This window comes from Leguminivora glycinivorella, chromosome 8 (assembly GCF_023078275.1).
Source record: "Leguminivora glycinivorella isolate SPB_JAAS2020 chromosome 8, LegGlyc_1.1, whole genome shotgun sequence".
In the NCBI taxonomy this organism is placed as follows: domain Eukaryota; kingdom Metazoa; phylum Arthropoda; class Insecta; order Lepidoptera; family Tortricidae; genus Leguminivora; species Leguminivora glycinivorella.
The window spans coordinates 3,520,471-3,541,312 of NC_062978.1; the positions used below are offsets into that span (position 1 = coordinate 3,520,471).

At 38.3% G+C, this 20,842-nt stretch overlaps 1 protein-coding gene across 1 annotated transcript in view; it reads right to left on the reverse strand.

Moving 5' to 3' along the window:
- Positions 1-4,944: 4,944 nt before the first annotated feature.
- The window catches only part of LOC125229007 (insulin-like growth factor-binding protein complex acid labile subunit), a 103,559-nt gene continuing 87,661 nt past the window's right edge, over positions 4,945-20,842 (reverse strand). Inside the window, exon 4 of the mRNA XM_048133767.1 lies at positions 4,945-6,143. Within this exon, the coding sequence (XP_047989724.1) occupies positions 5,079-6,143 (1,065 nt within the window). The 3' untranslated portion in view covers positions 4,945-5,078. The remainder of the gene's footprint in view (positions 6,144-20,842) is intronic.

Below are 20,842 nucleotides of genomic sequence, written 5' to 3' on the forward strand. Positions count from 1 at the left end.
AGGTTTAGGGAAACCAATCTTAAAGTGCAATTGGATAAGTCCCATTTCCTCAGAAAGGAAGTCCTCTACCTTGGACATACCATAACGAGTGAAGGACTTAAGCCAAATGATGATAAGATTCACGCGGTACTTAATTATCCTATACCCAAAACTCCTAGCGAAATAAAAAGTTTTCTAGGACTGATAGGATATTATAGAAAATTTATTAAAGACTTTGCTAAAATAACGCGACCTATGACGGCATGCTTGAAGAAAGGAAGAAAGGTTATATTAGATGATGAATATAAGGAAAGTTTTGAGCTTTGTAAGAAAATATTAACTAATGCACCACTTCTTCAGTTCCCAGATTTCCAAAAGCCCTTTATTTTGACCACAGACGCGTCAAATTACGCAATAGGTGCTGTTTTATCGCAAGGGCCCATAGGGTCAGATAAGCCCATTGCGTACTATAGCAAAACTCTGAGTGATACTCAAGTTAAGTACAGCACAATAGAAAAAGAACTATTTGCTGTCCTTGAAGGCGTTAAACATTTTAGACCTTACCTTTACGGAAATAAATTCTTTATTTATACAGATCATCGTCCACTTGCTTGGCTATACTCCCTTAAGGAGCCAAACAGTAAACTTACGAGATGGCGTTTAAGATTACAAGAGTACGATTTCGAAATTTACTACAAAAAGGGCAATCAAAATACAAATGCCGACGCAATGTCACGCATAAGGCTTAACGTACTAAGTGACGACAATGATTCCGTGGCTGTTAATGTAGATGAAAAAGAGCAAAAATTACAAGATTACGTTCAGTCATTAACAGACCAAATTGCCAAATTAAGTAGACCAGAACCGGAACCAGAAATGGAAACCATGGAAATTTCTGATTCAGATGATGGGGCTACTGCTCATTCTATCTCTAACCGCGAACATGAAGGTATTCCAATTCTGAATGAAGCTATAGACTTGAAGCCGAAACAAATATTAGTATATACATGGTTTAAAGACGATATTAGCGTTAAAGATCTCTCTAATAAAAAACAGAGAATTCTTGAAGTGCATATGCCAACAAATAACGAAGGATTAGTAAGTAAATTTTTAAAAGAGTACGTAGATTTGAAGAATAAATACTTTATCTATTTTGAAGTACCTGAATTCAGAAAAACATTCAGTAACGTAGTAACTAAACTCTATAAAAAAGGAGCACAAAATTTAATCGAATGCACAGAACGTATAGTCACCATAACAGACGAACATGATATAAAACAATTAGTAATTAAATATCACGAGGGCAAAACGTGCCATAGGGGCATAAATGAAACGTTAGCTAAACTTAAAAGAGATTACTGGTGGAGCAATATGAAAGAAACTATTTCAGCTATTATAAATGCGTGTGAACAATGTCGTAAGATGAAGTATGAAAGAAAACCCATTAAACCACATATTCAATTAACACAGACTCAGGAATCACCGTTCCAAGAAATATTTATTGATCTTCTTTTTATTGAAAGCAAATATTATCTCACAGCAGTAGATGCGTTTAGCAAATTAGGGCAAGCAATAGGCATACCCAACAGAAGTACTCCAGAAGTCGTGAGAGCACTAATAAAATATTTTAGCATGTATGGCGTTCCTAAAAAGATTAGCTGTGATTCTGGATCCGAATTTAATAACGAATTAATGAAGGAATTGCTATCTCTATACAAAATTGAATTGCACATAGGGACTCCGAATAACCCCAACTCAATGGCGGTAGTAGAACGGTTCCACTCGACTTTAATTGAAATCTATCGATTAGCAAAGTACGATAGAAGCGACCAAGATGCGGCTTCGGTAATGACATACGCAATAATGGCATATAATAATTCGATACATAGCGCTACGACTTTTACCCCGTTCGAATTAGTTTTCGGTCATACGGAAACCGGAAATACGTTTGATATAGATAGAGAACGTAATTTAATGCAAAAATTACTCTTAGACCATAGAAAACGGCTAAAAGTTTTATACGAATATGTGAGTGAAAAGTTACTTAACGATAAGGTTAAAGTTAGGGATAAGAAAGGCGGAGAAATACCACCGGAGATCAAAGAAGGCGACACGATTTATATGAAAGACACTAGGATCCGTAAACCCAAAGAAAAACCTAGGTACGAAAAAGCAAAGGTTATAGGCAAGCCGGATAAGAACATTATCCCTGTGCAAGTCAAGAAAAGAAATACTCGTGTACCACTCAAAAACATCAAACGACCTCCACAGGTGGCGTGTGATATCACTGATGGTCCTGGTACATCAGGGATACAGTCTCAACATCCAAAACCTCGAGCGGAGCCCGGGGATAGCTCCAGTCAGGATGGGTACAGCTCTAATGAGGACTAGCTCCTGGAGCATAATTAAGATTATAGATTTAGAATCAATAAGTTCTTTGTTAGAAATAAATCTAGACCAATACAGTAAGTTAAAACAAATAATTGATAGTAATATAGACACTAGACGAGAACTAATGGGTTTAGAAGTACAGATAAATTCATTTACAGATTTGTCTAGAGACAGACTTTTACAGATTTTACCAACTGCAAGAACTAAAAGAGGTATTCTCAACCCATTAGGATCAATAGTTAAAGTAATAACAGGTAACTTAGATAATAATGATGCTATTAGATTCGATTCGGTAATAGAGAAGATGAAGCATAAGGAGATATCAGTAGAGAATAAGGTAACACTGTTGCAAAAGGCACTTGATAAGCTAACAAATGTTTCAAGCGACATAAATTTTAACGTTAAACATTTAGGTTATAAAACCAAACAACTAGAGAACATTCAAAAAGATGAAACCAAACTTTTTAGCATTGTTTCCATGATGAACAGCATGTATCAGATTCTAAATAACTTTCGCACGATTTACAACATTATACAAGAAATAGAAACAGCAATTGCATTCAGTAAATTATCAATTTTACATCAATCAATCATAAACTCAACCGAATTTGTTAAAGTACTTTCTGAGGTAGAGAAACACGCAACATTAATTTATCCTGTGTCAAAGGAAAATCTTATTAAAATAGAACGTAGTATAGACTTAAAATCTTTTATTAGTAATAACCGCTTAACTTTCATTTTAGATATCCCTATTGTAGAGAAAAGCACATATATTTACTATAAGATCATCCCTATCCCAATATTTAACCCCAAAACTGAAAAAACACTAACTATTATTCCTAAATATCCTTACCTCATGATGAATAGATTGAAATTCCGACCCGTAGCAAGACACTGCGACGAAATTGAAGAAGGAAAACACATCTGCACCGATGACGACATGGTACAGCATCCAGCAGCAACATGTATAGAACAAATAATGCTATTAAAAGACAACCTCTCCAAATGTAACCAGCAACCAGTCAAGACAGAAGATACAGTCATACAGAAGATTACATCAGATCATTGGCTTCTTTACACCAGAAAAAGAACAGCAGTAACTGAAACCTGCGGAGACGAGATCTCCAAACACAACATGGAGGGAACCTACATTCTGACTCCAGCCAAATACTGCGAAACACAGATAGAAGATATAATCATAAAAGCAGTCAGCAACAGCTCAATAACCAGCTACAACTTACCCCCTATCGTATTACCTGAACTACAGCACGAGATCCAGAGGAGCGAGAACGAGGTAGATCTACGAGGCGTGGACTTCAGCGACGTGAAGGACATTCTCAACAGCGTAAAATACAATAGTGGAAGTGAAAACAGTGAAAGTTACATATTCATTAATAGAGTCAGTGTATGGACCGTAATTCTATATACCATTTTACTTGTTACAGCACTAATTTACATATTTCATAAATTCCGGTATATCTTTTCTAGACGAAATTCTCTGAAGCCGTCTTCGCCACCTTCAGATAATTTCTCTCTTAAGGAGGGAGGAGTTAAGGGTGCTGCAACCCTTGACAATACCTTCATCAGCTAAGTCTGATGACAATTCAGCATTTACTTATTGAGAACAAACGTCAATGCTGAATTGCAATATTTAATTATAAATAGCTGTTATTAATTAATTTTAAGTTAGAATAATCTTGATTGTAAGCTAGGCTGTTACTCTGTCGGTTTAAATAAATATATTTTTTTAGAAACAATCTCTGTCGTTATCTTAATTCGCACTCTGTCAAGCAGTGAGGCAGTTTTCTTGCGCCACACAGCATCGAAGCCATCTGTGCGCGCCTCTGCAAACATGGTCGACGCGCTGCAGAAACGCGGCAGTCTCAACAACATCCTAAACGCATTATTATATTGTGCCCATTTGGTTTTTATTGTGCTTGAGATTGTGCCTAACCAGCTTTTACTCTGTTTTATTTGTTGCTTATTGTGCTGCTGTTGTCATTATGGTCCATGTTGTCACATACAAGGAGCAAGTTGAAAATTAGCGCTGCAACCACCGTGCTGGAGCACAATGCCGAACTTGGTCCTTTTTGCTGACACATATAGTCTGTTTATTTTTTTAATTGTCTCTTCTTACTGTTTATGTTGATGTGTGTGTGTAAATAAAATATTTTTCTTTCTTTCTTTATTTTGCCGTTTACGCAAAATTGGCTTGTAATGTAAGGGGATCAAACAAGAGCAGCTGAAGCTATCATTTACAACAATGTAGGTTGTATTATTTTATCAGATAGTGTTTCATGCAGTAGGTCATCGGGCTGTTAGTAAGTGGGAGTATATTTCCCGCTTGTGCGACGACGGCGCATTACTCAGCCCTATCGGATGCCGACCGCTAATTGACTGGAAGTAAAGATAAAACGCCATTTTTATTCGACCATAAATCTTCAACGGTGATTCATCGTGAAAACTCATTGACTAGCCGCTGTCAATGAGTTACAAGACAATCAACTAAATTAATCAAACCCAGGGTATATGTGAAAAATCAATTTGAGAATAAAGAATAAAAGACAATTTGAAAAGGCAAATTTTAATCATGGTCCAACGTATACTCAATGAACGGACCTTTTCATAATATTTGACATCCATAATAAAGGTACTTTATATTACAATATGTACATAAAGTCGAGTACCTAATTGAACACGGAAGGCGGTTAGCTGTTGGCGAGGAAAACGAAGGTAGTTATGAAGAGCGCGAGGTGCGGCGGCGCGAGGCAATGCTCGCTGCGCGCCGAGCGCGCGCCCGTGCCCGCCGCCGCGCGCGCGCGCGCGCTGCCCCCCGCCTCCCCGCGGCACACTGCGCCAGCCGCGCTCGCCAGGCTCCGCCCCCGCACCTTCAGCGGCGATATACAGAAGTTCTCCTCCGCGAAGCCCTGCGTCAGCGCCAGCGGATTCGCCAACGGGTCCCTCCCGCACTCGCACGGTAGGTGATTCCCGCGCACCACTAAGTTACCCACTTCCAACATGACCGACTCCGGCGTCTCCAACATGTGGTTCCCGGTCAGTCTAAAATTATTTACGCTGTTATTTTGCACTAGTGAAAGCTCCTCGATTCTATCAATTTTATTATTACACATTTCCAGCACGTCGACTCGCTGCAGGCCGTCGAAAGCCCCCACGCGGATAATGCCGAGATCGGATTCCCGCAACGCGAGTTTCCCGACTCGAGTCAATCCTCGAAACGTGTCCGGCTGAAGCGCCGGCAAGTCCATGTAAGCCAGTTCGAGGACGCCGACGCTCTCGAGCCCCGCGAACGCTTGCGGCTCGATCGATCTAATGCCGGAAGGCAGTTCGATTTGTGCCACGTCGTTTAACCCGGAGAAGGCATGGGCGAGTATTTTTCTAACGGGGTTGTTTCTCAGGGAGATTAGTTTGATGAAGTTGGTTCCGGCGAAGGCGTAGCCTTCTATTTGTGCGATTCTGTTGTGCGTGAGGACGATGGAGGTGATGTTTTGGAGGGCGGCGAAGGCGAAGGCGTCGACGGTGGCGAGGGGGGTGTGTTGTATGTAGAGTTCCTTGAGACGGGGCAGGCCGCGGAAGGCGAAGGGGCGGATGCGCGTGAGGTTGCAGGCGTCGAGCGCGAGGCGGCGCAGCTGGCGCAGGTGCGCGAAGGCGTCGGAGCGCAGCACGCGCAGGTCGGCGCGGGAGAGCGCCAGCTGCGTCACGCCGGGGCTCAGCGCCGCCGGCACGCCGCGCAGGCTCGCGCTGTTGCACACCACCTGCAACAACACACATTTTTGACTTTATACGAGTTACCGTCGAAACTTCCTTGATAAGTGACAAAATTACTTTTTACTGGGAAATTGCACATAACGCCGTGTCTTGCGTGGGCGATGGTCGCGCGACGTCGATGCGACGCATACGAAATCAAATTATCGATATTTTGTTTTAGTTTTTTTTTTTTACTTTATACGAGTTACCGTCGAAACTTCCTTGATAAGTGATAAAATTACTTTTTACTGCGAAATGGCACATAACACAGTATATTTACAATTTCATGCGTACCTAATAAAAATTACACACATAAAATTCATGAGATGCAAAAATTGCAAAAATACCGGCTTGTATTAAGATAAACATGTGAATAAGGCATTAAAATAACAAGTATGTACAAAATAAATACGGCCAAATGTGAGATGAACTCGCGTCCATCAAACAATATCTATTTCCACCATAATCTGTTGATCCATAAAACAGCAACGTCACATTAAACACTAATACCTCAGCGACACGATCACGAAAAAAAAACAAAAAATAATGTGGCACTCGCTGCAGAGCAAATCCCTATGAAAATATTGACAAATTGGTTTCGCCCGTCACAGCCGCTTATTGCCACTGCGAATTTTGGGGTTGCCAGATGGTCGGCATACGACGGGATTCTCCCAATTTTTGTCATATCCTCTCGACTCCGAAAAAAGTTAAAAAAAAACTATTTCTTCGATCCCGGGGAGAATTTACTGTACAAAAACTTCAAACAAAAATCGAAACGTTGAGGTTGGAAATAACAAAAATATTTGAATAAAAATTACACTTAAGCTAAAAACATTTATTACAATAGGCTAGTTTCCTACTAGTCAAATCAGCTTCTTTTTAAGAGCTGTCAAGACGATTTGCTAATATGAAATTACTATGTATTATATAATACTGAGGAGTAACGTCACTGTCAATTCATTTACTTACTTTATATCGTTCTCTTTGACTTATTAAATAAAAATTTTGTTTAAACAATAACCACTGTCCATTTTTTCTTCTAATTTTTTTTCTTTTATTTTCTGCTTTATTTCGTGCACTGCATAAAATATTTTATTTTAATATTAGTAGGACACTAGCTTATTGGTCATCATTATCAATTTATCATACCTATGTAATATAAGGGATGAAAATACTATTTTGATCACGAGATCGCTTGGAAGTATCGAGTTAGAAAAGAATTTATTTTGCATTCATCGACAAAAGCCTCAAAATCCCAATAAAACGTCCTTTTGTCCCGATTCTGCGGCCATGTTATCTGGCAACCCTAACTGCGATATTCCCTTTGCAGATAAAATTAATCCTTTTCCAAATATCACGGACGTACTCTGACGCACGTTCGTATTTTGATTGAATCGTTTCAAGCCTAAGCTTCGCAGATAATCGCGGGGTATCAACTACCTAACACCGAATCAATTTAGTCACCTTTGCGTTATCATATTAAGGGTGTGAGGGTGCGGGACTGATCTCGTGTATTTATTTATAGGTTTGTCTTTTAAATAAATACACATTTATATGATTGAAACAATAGTAAGCTGTATATTTATTTTTTCTATAAAAATCATCATCATCAGGCCTTGTACATCTTTACAGATGATTTAAGTAGCGTCTCTGTGGCATAACCTACCACATATGTCACAAATAACATAACCTAACCAAAAAAACTAAAATTTTGAAAAAACCCCCGACCGCGACATAGTAGACCGATTTTCATGAAACATGGCTAAGAACACTCCCGACTTATTCAGCTTTCAGACAAAAAAAATTAAATCCAAATCGGTTCATCTGTTCGGGAGCTACGATGCCACAGACAGACAGACAGACAAACAAACAGACAGACAGACGTCAAATTTATAACATCCCGTCGTTTTTGCGTCGGGGGTTAATAAAACTAGAATTAGGGTCCGCACGAGTGCGATCAACGGCCATTGTGCCTTATTGCCCGTTTCGGGCTAAGTTTTGAAACCATAAAAATAAATGCTAAATAAATACGTGTTGTGCACCAAAATATGTAGCACCCATTTTATAAGCCATCAAATAGGTAATGTTATTTTCCTGTCCGTGTATAAACATTTATAGCCAAACTACAATAGCTTTAAAATTATACATTTATGATTGAGATAAGAACCAAATATTAGCTACATATTTAGCAGTTTAATAATAACAATGCACTGTTTTGCAAAAAAACTTGACTTGTTTCACTCTCTTATCTCATCTGCCTGCCTAGCCAAAGTGACAATCGTGCTAGGTGGTAAACGAAACGTAGTCTGGCTCTGTCGCGCCGCCACTACAGAAGAGCGATAGGGAGAGAGAGATATGAATAGACTTCAAAAAATCTTGGAATAATTATTCCAATGTTATAATTTTTTTTTATTACTAGCTTTTGCCCGCAGTTCCGCTCGCATTAAGTTCGAAAATTGCGGCATATTCCATACAAACTTTCACCCCTCATTCTAGGGAAGTGAGGGGTTAGAAAGAGACAAAAGGTAGCCTATGTCACTCTCCATCCCTTCAACTATCTCCTCTGAAAAAATCACGTCAATCCGTCGCTCCGTTTTGCCGTGAAAGACGGACAAACAAACAGACACACACTTTCCCATTTATAATATTAGTATGGATGAAACAAACAGTCATTGAATCAAATATGGTCACTACATATTTTCTTAATTTTAGACTTACAGTTTCCAATATTAGTTTAAAGTTATTAATTTACACAATGTGGCACGAGAATAACAATGTGATATACAATTTAAATCTTTTTTAATACAATTTATACATACAATGTCACCCCTTTCTACGGTACCATAACGAAAATAATCCAAGTAAACTTAATAAAATTGATATGAACTTCTTTGACAGACATTCCAACTAACGTAATTAAATGTAACTTATTATACTCGTTCTTTATTCTTTATTACCATTTCTAGTAACGAATGGACTAGGGAAACATTAATTTTATTTTAATGCCCGTGCCAACTTTATGTATTTCAGCATACTATTTTAAAATGAGAATATAATAGTATTTTATACAATCGTGATATAATACAAAGCTTTTCCGTCTAGTACCATGTTTAGGCCACGAAGCTTGCTGAGTGGCCTAATAGTACGGTACGAGAGTGAAAAGCTTAATTATATCACTATTGTATACAATACTTTTTCTACGAGTCATCATCTTCATCATCAATGGACGGAAATATCATCATTCATGCAAGTTAAAATTAATGTTAATAGCGTCGTTCACCGTTGTATCAACATCGAATTACCTAGCAACCAATTGTTTATAATACCCGTCTCTGATTGGCCGATAACGCGACAGATAAAAAAAAATGTGTTTCAGATGCAGAAAAATTTGCCAGGTATCGCAAATAAGTATATAACTTGTATGAAGTTCTATTTTTGAAATTATTACAGTTAACTAAAGTCAACTATAATGAGATTATTATAATTGAGTCGGAACTGCCATAGAGCAACACTGAAAAGTTAGCCTAGCCAAAATAACAATCGTTGACGCTAGACGCCGATCGAAACGCAGTCTGCATCTGTCGCACCAATACGGTAAAGCGATAGAGATAGCTAGCAACGATAACGATATTATCGTAAGCGTTTTTGCATTTGGCTACGTACTCAGGCATGCAACGATCTCAATATCGTAAACTAAACCAATATGATTTTATTGGCACGTAAAGTAATACTGTCAATTGGGAATTTGGGAACTCCGATTTAATCCGGCAGGGGTTTTATTCGACATTGGACTGTCTCGTGTCGATTTCACGTCATTTGAAAATCAACACTTGATTTTATCGCATTCGCATCGACTTCGATTATCTAACCCTGCCGAATTGCAGGAGTGATACTTACATACATGTATATAATCACGCCTGTATCCCATAAATGGGTAGGCAGAGCACATGAACTACCTACTATTTCAGTGCCACTCTTGGCTAAAGGGGTTGTTGAAAGATATCGAAACTGTGACATTGCGGTGACAAGTTGCCAGCCTCTCGCCGACGCCACAATTTAACTCATATCCCAGTCGACTTCTACAACACCCACGGGAAGAAAGGAGGTGGTGAAATTCTTAACCCGTCACCACACGGGGCCAATCGAGTTCAATTATACTTATTTAGCAGATTGCAAGCAGGTTATTATTTTCAGCAACTATAAGATCTTTTTCACATATATCCGATCAGTAGGCCTAGCACATGATGAACGCTATAGCATCGCTTTTCTTTAGGGTGCTAGAGAAAGATACCTATAGTCCTTATTCATTAATACAGTTTGACAGAAGACGTCTGATATCGGATGTAGGAATAAAATCAAAGATGGCGCCTTCAATATGTATTATATCGGTCTTACGTCTAATATCGGTTCGGATAATTTGAAAACGCACGTTACGCTATCGAGTAATGTGTCTAAAGCTCATGGTAGCACAAGCACAAGCATATCACTGGCAGAGCTGTTTTACCTACAGTTGTGAACTGAACAATCTAGTTTGAATTGCACGCAACGCACGCCCGCCGGCCGAGTATTGACGGAGCTCGTGGGCCATAATAATCGCATAATTATTCACGATTCAGGTCCGCGCTCAGCATTTCAGACAGATTTCACTTCGATTATTTAATCGAAGTGAAATGCAGGCTCATGATGTTTTATAAATATGTAGCAAACAGTCATTTTAATCTTTTGGACGGTAGTAATGAAAGATGTGATAAACTGAAGGTAATTTCGAAGACGTCAGACGACAGGAGTAACTTTCGAAGACGTAAATTTCTGAGGAAGTATTTTTAGCATAGTACCTAAGATTTAATAAGATAATACAGCATAGTGTAGTAGCCTCTCGCCTACGCCACAATATATCCCATAGTCGCCTGCACCCACGGGAAGAAAGGGGTGGTAACAGCAATCATATTAACTCAGAAAGTATTCTGAGGAAATTTTTAGCATAGTTTTTAATAAGTTTTAGCATAGTGTATGTATTTAGCTGCTCGTATGATGGATCATATTAACTTGCAGGGAAATTGCCGTTTTTGGTTTTTGTATGTTTTGTAACATACAAAAACCATATTCACGATATTCGTTCCACCTTTGTTTCTAGTTAGCAATCTTAGAACCTAAGTGAATTGAACGTGATTTCTGATATATGAAAACCCTTGTTGCTAACAACTTTCCTCATGAATGAGAATATAATCAACTATTGAAAAAATGCGATGTTTTTAATAATCCATTCCAATCCAGCTTAGACGAAGAACTTAATAGGTAGTAAATTATAAATAGAAATAGATATCATACGCGAAAGAAAAAACGACAAGGCCCACTGGTGGCCGAGCCGGGAATCGAACCCGGGTCTTCAGCTTCTTTACCACTAGACCACCCGCCCGCCGTGGTACCCGACGAAATTTCTCTAGTTAGTGTATCTTATCTCTCAGATTAAGGCTAGGCGCCTTTTCACCAACTAGGGCGAGCAATTAGTGCTTGCACCTCCTATATGAATCCTTTTGCAGGATTACGATATAGCGAGAGAGATGGTGCTGCCATCTATACAACTAGGAAACAAATCAAATTATTTTATTGAATATTTTTTGATTTGTTCTTTTTTCAAGTATATTCAATAAAATAATTTGATTTGTTCCCTAGTTGTAACTTAATAGTAGTTAGTACCTACTATATGACATCCCGAGTTCATCTGACTGTGCAGCAACTTAACTTTGGTTGGTACATAAACAGAGTTGGTTGGTTTAATTAAAACAAATAATTAAATTGACACTGTAGATGAGTGCTTGTACTGGTTGTGTACCTAGTCCTTCAGTTTATTTACCGACGTGTTATTTTATAGAATAATGCCGGACTTTGCTAAACAAATATGAATGCTGGTAGATTTCCAAGTAATATTACTTATGTTATTAAAGATTATGTGCGCACATATAATGCCTCACGGGCCTATTTTAGATCGTTTTAGAAATTAAGTTGTATGTTTTAGTTTCAATATGTACCTACTAAATTTTTTCATGTACTGGTAAGATTTATTAACCTAAAAAAATCTTTTTTTTTACTTTTTACTTTTCCTTTGGGTAGTTTGGTCAACTTTTTGACAAATTATATACTATATATCTAAGAAAAACCCTAATGTTTCTATTATGCGTCTTACCCATTACGGAATTCCTTAGGTATTCTAGAACTTTGGCAGGCGTGCGCGGAACCAAAGACAACAAGTAAGTAGAAACCGGACGCCTGCATTATATTTTTTTTATTTCCCGCCCCCAAAAGATATAGCCCCCATAAAAAGCAACATAGATGGCTAGGCAACGACGGTATGAGAATTGAGAATTCAAGGGTGTTGAGAGCTGTACACCGTTTTATACTCAGTGACTGTTAAACCACTGCGCCACTCGCTGCACTTCCACCCCTGGAGCATTATATCCACTCAGGACGGCTAGCCAAGTCAAGCCAGAGAAGAAGAGTCTTAAAACCACCCGCCTCCTTTCAGGTTACACAACTTCCCAGGAACAATCGGGATCGTACGGTACTCCCCAACAGCTCGCCACAAGGTGCCCTGCGTTGTCTTGCCTGGTAAAACCAGTGGGCGATGGGGTAGTCTCATCCCGATGAATGAGTTTTTGGACGTAGCTCCTGATACTGATAATCTTGTGAGCAGATGGGCGTTTTTACGTGACGAATGTCTGAGGTTTTGTGTGAGATTGGATGCTAGTATATTAGTGTGTTATGTTATGTTTAGTTTTATTGTTTAATATTTGTTGTAATGTTTATTTAAAATCACGGTACTTTAGTCTTACTGTGTAATTTCTTTGTGTAAATAAATAAATAAATCCCTACGCATTAATATGTATTATCATTCCGTGGGCGAGCATTAAGTAATAAGATACTATCCCAAAGATTTATGTACTGGCATTAAGAAACTCCTTTAACTTTTCTCGACGTGAGCATATAAATAGAATAAATTTTGCATCCCCAAGAGAATACGCCAAGAAATTGCCTCTTAGAAATACGGCACTGCTATTAGAAAATTTGAGCCAATAATTATTTGTAGACCGCAAGATATTTATAAAACAGTTATTACGCTTAAGCGACACTATCATTAATAATAACATTATTTACTTTAAAAGAATGACAAACCTAGTAATAGAGTAACTAGGAATGAAAAAGTGATAGGTTTTTAATATTTATTTTGGTTCAGTATTAGAGTTAACTCATGTGATGACACGAGGAATGATATTACTATTGACAGAATTCTGTTTTTTTAAAGATAAATGAAAATCGAAATAAATTACACATATGAAATAAAAAGTGACCAAGGCCTCCAGTGCCTGAGGCTGGAATCGAACCAGCGTCGGCAATCGCGGCAGATGCCTGTTTCTGCTCGGCCACCCAGCATAACGATAAAATATCAGGCCGTCCCTATCGCACTTACAAATAGTGCGATAGGGACGGCCTGCTATTTTATCATCTATCGCGCGACCATGCTTCCCGTGCTGGTCATAGCTGCTGAAGTCGAAATTATCTTTTATATGAGTAATCTATACAAGGACTCGTAGCGCCCTCCTAGAGTTGAAATATTTTCAATAGAATATAATTTGACTTGTGTTAATTAGAATAGACAAAAGATAAGTTCCGTTATTAATATTTTTGAAGTATGTAACGACAAAAATAGAAATAGAAATAGAAAATATTTATTTGGCATACAGATACATGATAAATACAAGTAATACTTAATAACTAGTACACCAAATAGGATGCGAATACCGTGTCTAATAGACGCGGCACTGGTTTTCAGGGCACCCAGAAAATTAATAACTAAGTCTAGACAAAATTGTATATCAACGAATGACCGTCTTTTGGAAAAGAAAACAAAACAGACCGACGAAAAGACATTTCATATCGAACTAGCATACCTAAATACAAATACTGTTGCCATCAAAACAAACATTATTGTCGAAAAGTCACAAAAGCCTTAATTTATATCCGTCAGTGGATAATGTGTTCATTAATCAGTGCAGCCAGACTAGCCGGAATGGCCATCGTTCGCCCTCTGCGACATCAATATCGGAAGAGCGATAGCGAGAAATAACTGCTATACGCTACGGGTCGTCGATCGTCACTTCGGCTATAATATTCCTGCTGCGGAAAGGTAGTTTCTATAACACATTGTACAACTTGGGGCGGAATGTAAATATTGCAAACGAGACCCTTATCGAATTTGGCACAAGAAATGATTGTTTCCTGTAGTATTTTTTTTAATAAAAAAAGAATTTATTGCCAATAAAAAATCTACAATCTAAACTTACATTTTAAGCATTAGATACAACATTCTTTTAGGTAACTACAAACATCAATCATCAAGTAGGTACAAGGTACAACAGTATAACTTTTATCTTAAAGTAGGTACATTACAAAGGCAATGGGTACCAGTCTCAGGCTTTGCTAGATTGATGGTATTATCCAGCCCTGATTTTCAGCCTGGTCCCTCGGGTCGGTGAAGGCGTTTGGCGCTCGCGTATGTGTGTGTGTGTGTGTGTGTGTGTGTGTGTGTTTGTGTGTGTGTGTGTGTGTGTGTGATTTGTGTATATATATGTACATAAGAGTATGACTGTGCATGTGTTACGTGTATGCTGTATACATATATGTTTATATAGTAAGAAATATGCATAGTAGTTATGGATATATGTCTGTGCAATATGTATTTATTATTATACTTTATTTATTTATTTATTCTTATAGTATATTTAAAAATAATATAACGAAGATAATATATTAAAAATAAAGAGAGAAAAGCAACCCATTTACGTTAAGGGAAGGTTCCGTTTTTGTAACTCAAGCAGGTGTAATTTTACTAGTTTTTTAAATTTTAGTAAGGGCATATGACATCTTAGAGGATTTGACATAAGAAACCAATTTTTATAGATTTTGGGTATTAAAAGTGTATGGTGGCTACGTATTTTCGATTAAAAATGTGTGTAATATTTTGTTTAACTTTGGCCACCGAAAACGCTGTCACTATCAGACGTGTAGTGACGTCATAGAACTTAACTTCATGTCGAATCAATCACTGACATGATGAACTTTATGCCTCATTCTTAAATGTACGAAAATTTTGGGTTCAGTTCGATTTACGTCATGCGCAATCAATCTATAGATTAACATGGCTAATGTTGCTTTTGCCTGATTAAGTTAAAGTAAACTTTATAAATGTTTTTTGTGGTTTTCAAGTCGTAATAAAACATGGTAGTATTTTTTTTTGGTTAATTGGACAGTAATAAATAATTATAAAATAGACTTTAAAACCGGCCAAGAGCGTGTCGGGCCACGCTCAGTGTAGGGTTCCGTAGTTTTCCGTATTTCTCTCAAAAACTACTGAACCTATCAAGATCAAAACAATTTTCCTAGAAAGTCTTTATAAAGTTCTACTTTTGTGATTTTTTTCATATTTTTTAAACATATGGTTCAAAAGTTAGAGGGGGGGGACGCACTTTTTTTTCCTTTAGGAGCGATTATTTCCGAAAATATTAATATTATCAAAAAACGATCTTAGTAAACCCTTATTCATTTTTGAATACCTATCCAATAATATATCACACGTTGGGGTTGAAATGAAAAAAAATATCAGCCCCAACTTTAAATGTAGGGGGAGTACCCTAATAAAACATTTTTTTCCGTTTTTTATTTTTGCACTTTGTCGGCGTGATTGATATACATATTGGTACCAAATTTCAGCTTTCTAGTGCTAACGGTTACTGAGATTATCCGCGGACGGACGGACGGACGGACAGACAGACATGGCGAAACTATAAGGGTTCCTAGTTGACTACGGAACCCTAAAAAAGGGTCAAGTAGCCTATAGCCGCCTTTACACAGTCGCTTTCGCACGCATTCCCGGAGCGTACAGGATAGCGCGCGGTTAAGCCTGTCCGCGATTGCGTGTTGTTAGTTTTTAAAGTTCACGGTCTTTCGCGCGTGATTGCGCGTCTCAAGTTTTTGAGAACGGAAAGTGCGCGATAGACCGTGTTATTATTGTTTATTGTTATTCATAGTTTCGATTTATAAAGAGCAAGTAATTCAACCACTAATTCTTTAGTCCACGAGCGTATGTCCGCTATCTTGCGCGCGCGAATGAACGTACGTGTAAAGACAACTGGCACACTTAGCAGACTCAATCGCGCGTTCTTTCCCTTCCCCTCCCGCCAGCTTTACACGCGCATTCTTTCACACGCGATTGCTGTATCACGCAAGATAGAGCGTCAGTGTAAAGGCGGCTAATCGCGATGGTTTTCCGCAGCGATTTGAAGACGACTTTGGAATATTCTTACGCCCCGAGTTGCACACAATGTTTTTCATCACGCAATGTAAAAAATATGTACTTTACTAGACAGAAATAACTCCCTTGGGGGAACGATTTTTCTATAACTCGCGCTCTGCCTGCATGCAATGGCACATTTAATGTACGTGTTTGATGATCATGTATAGTGTTAGACACACACACACACAAATACACATACACACACACACACACACACACACGCACGCACGCACGCACGCACGCATGACCCCCATGACCCCCCCTCCTAGATCCGCGCATGCGCGACGGCGATGCGACGCATACGAAATCAAACCATATCGATATGGAAGCATGAGACGCAACGGCGACGGTCGCGCGACCGTCGCCCACGCAAGCCACGGCGTTACTGTGAAAACGTTAAATTAAGTAGCCTAGGATTCAATATTCTGGACTGTACCTACATGCCTAGAGGCATACCTACACATACGTTGTAACTAATCAGAAGTCGTAGCGGATAGCCTATGGCTGTTTTTCAATCTTTCTCACGCCACGGCCCCCATGACATGTATTTTTTTCATCGCACGACCCCTTAAAATGTATTGCTTTGCGGCTGGCAAAGGCTTCACGATCCCCCGGGGGTTCAAGACACACAGTTTGAGAAACACCGATCTGTGGTATGCCTACTGCTAGTGAATCGTGATAAAAAATATAACTTTTTCCCCTCACTAGCTCGGAAACACGTGTTTTGTCCTTTAATACCAGCGGGTAAAAACGCATTTTATCCACTAGTGGGTAAAGTAATTTGACCTTGAATAAAGTCAAATTAACTGCTTTCAAATTTATAAAAGTAGGTGAATCCAGTAATAAAGATGATTTACCACCTGTGGAACTACTGGAAGCAGTAATAAACGCATTTTTTGCGTTGTAGTTTCCTCGCTATAGTGAGGGGAAAAGTTTTGTGTTACACTCGGGTGCAAATGTATTTTACTTCTCGTGTGTTAAAAAACTCGCAAGTTCAGGATTCTATTCTCGAACCACTCGCTTCGCTCGTGGTTCAACTATAGAATCCTTTCACTTGCTCGTTTTTCAATTCCACACTCGGCGTTAAAATACAACTTTGCCCCCTTGTATAACAAATAACTATTAGAGTCTCCCCAAACCTATCGACGCGGAATCAGCGTTCGCCGACCAAAAATCGCTCGTTAGTATTTTTACTTTACTTGAATTTAATTATCCAGTAATGTAGGAAACTCTAGGCCTAGATTTATATATCTTTTTGTAAATTGTATTTGTAAATGGCTGTTTTTTTCTTCTAAATAAACTAAAAAAAAACATATGTACACATGCGTGCGCTGACGACGACGTGTAAGCATCTTTTTTTTTTTTTTTCATTTCATTTATTTTTATAACTACCTATCTTCATACTAAGGAGCGATTTTTAGGGTTCCATAGTCAACTAGGAACCCTTATAGTTTCGCCATGTCTGTCTGTCTGTCCGTCCGTCCGTCCGTCCGTCCGTCCGTCCGTCCGTCCGTCCGTCCGTCCGTCCGTCCGTCCGTCCGTCCGTTCGTCCGTCCGTCCGTCCGCGGATAATCTCAGTAACCGTTAGCACTAGAAAGCTGAAATTTGGTACCAATATGTATATCAATCACGCCAACAAAGTGCAAAAATAAAAAATGGAAAAAAACGTTTTATTAGGGTACCCCCCACAGATGTCATATATACCATAGATCAAGCAAACGTATCTACTTAGCGTGTCAAATGAACTCAGTGAAATCCACTGAGTTGTCCGTCTTTAATCGCAGCTTGCAGCTTTCGGGCGTCAATTTTTGTAAGTTGAAGTCAATCAAAACATAAAAAATGCCTCGTTACGTGATATTCAATTGCAACAACACAAAAATTATGAACAATCAAGAGCCTGAGACATATTTAAAATTACAGGCAAGAAACAACTTCAGTACAAAATTTGACACGCTCGGCCCCTATACAAATAGGTGAACTTGTTTCTTCTGTGGTATTTTTTTTCATTTCAACCCCAATGTGTGATATATTGTTGGATAGGTATTTAAAAATGAATAAGGGTTTACTAAGATCGTTTTTTGATAATATTAATATTTTCGGAAATAATCGCTCCTAAAGGGAAAAAAAGTGCGTCCCCCTCCCTCTAACTTTTGAACCACATGTTTAAAAATTATGAAAAAAATCACAAAAGTAGAACTTTATAAAGACTTTCTAGGAAAATTGTTTTGAACTTGATAGGTTTAGTAGTTTTTGAGAAAAGTACGGAAAACTACGGAACCCTACACTGAGCGTGGCCCGACACGCTCTTGGCCGGTTTTTTGGTAGGCTACAGCCGGTTCCCTGTCGATAGGTTTAGGGAAACCCTTAGTTTCATGTCAAAGCATGAACTAACTAATAACATCAAGGCCACATGCTTTCCAAATATCAAATATCTTATCGAAATAAATGGCGAGGCAACAACATCAAAGTAGAACAGAAAAAACAGGCTTTTTATCTAAAATTATCCAGACGAGTCCCGCCAAATAACAACCAAACAGCCCGCACAAACATCTTATGTTTCGAAAACTTTAGATACTCGTAAACATTTAAATTTGAAGACGTGAGACGTTGAGTCAATTGGCATTGAGTATGTGCTGTATATTATCTTATTTTCATATGAAGTAATTACCTACAATAACGCCCGCGTAAAAACAAAGACAAAAAGTGTACAGATGTAGGTAGTGCGAAAATAATTTCCTTCGTATTTTTACGGAAACGTACCTTTCGGTACGTAGCCGAATGGCACAAACGCTCACGAAACGAAACGCTCGTAGATATCTATCTCTATCGCTCTTGCGTATTGGCGCAATACAGCCAGACTACCTTTCGCGACGTTTCGTTTTCGTTTCGCGTCGCAGAAAATGCCATTCGGCTACGGCACCAAAGCGGCAGCGAGAGCAGACCACGTGTGCATCTCATCAACTATGTACAACCAATTATAAACCTTACCTGTAGGGAATGCAATCTCGTTCTCGCGAGATCTCTTTTGTACGACATCTCGGCCATTTTTAGCGAGATTGATCTCGGCCGAAAAATCGACGAGATCTCGCGAGATCAACGAGATTGAACTCATGCATAAAACGTCTTATTCGAAGCTCGCGAAATGACTCGCGAAATTTCGTTTGCAAGTTGTAAGTGATTTATATGGTTGTTGAGGCATTGGGTGCAGCTACATTCCCCAATGTGTGTAAATGTATATTCATTTTAATTTTATGTTCTTTACTAACCCTAGATCTAAGTGTTAATGTATTACTAAAACAATATGAATTTTTGTTCGAAATCAATGCTTATTATTAGGTATATCATTTAACCGAACTCGCCAACTCGTTAACTCACAAGAGATCCAGAGATTCAACTCGCTTATTTCGCTCAATAATTTACCTAACTCAGTTCGGAATGACGAATGACAGATTCAGACCGTTTTGAAATAATTCGATGGGTATCAGCCAGGGCTATTTGCGTGATTCGCCATTATGGTATTACACTTACGGCTGTGTGTCTATAACCATCTATTTTACGAATTTTTTGCACAGAGTTTTGTACAACCTTACTACGGCTGTTGTTTGTTAGGCAACCAATAACAATTTCTATTTTACACTCAATAAATCAAATTATTGTTAAATATTTTTTTATTTCTTTTTTAAATAGCCACACTACTATATATTACAATATGTTATTATTATATTTTTGACGATCGGTCTAGCCTAGCCCAGCGGGTAGTGACCCTGACTGCTACGCCGCGGTCTCGGATTCGAATCCCGGTAAGGGCATTTATTTGTGTGATGAACACAGATATAAAATTTGTTCCTGAGCCATGAATGTTTTCTATGTATCTAACTACTGGTATGTTATGTATGCCATTGCCTGAGTACCCACAACACAAGCTTTCTTGAGCTTACCGTGGGACTCAGTAAATTTGTGTAAGAATGTCCTGTAATATTTATATATATTTATTTCTGTTTTCCTTTCTATTTTAGTTTCTTATTTAACTGTCGGATTTAAGAAGCGTATTGTATTGGTAGTCTAATATTTTTATGTAATTTATTAGTAGTCAACTAGTCATAATTACTTGAGTACAGCTCTGCTAATGTTTTCATTTGGGTCTATTTAATGATGGTAGGGATAACCTTGACTTTTGAATTTTTATCCTTTCATCAATAAAGGCATACGTTGCGGAATTTTCAAGTAGTCTCTACTGAGTACTGTTCGCGGTTGGCATGGCAACGAATTCGACTTTGGCACGCTTCTACTCATTCGTGAATTATTTTATTTTATTTTCTGACATGATAATCTATACTTACTGCAAAGTTTTATATAAAG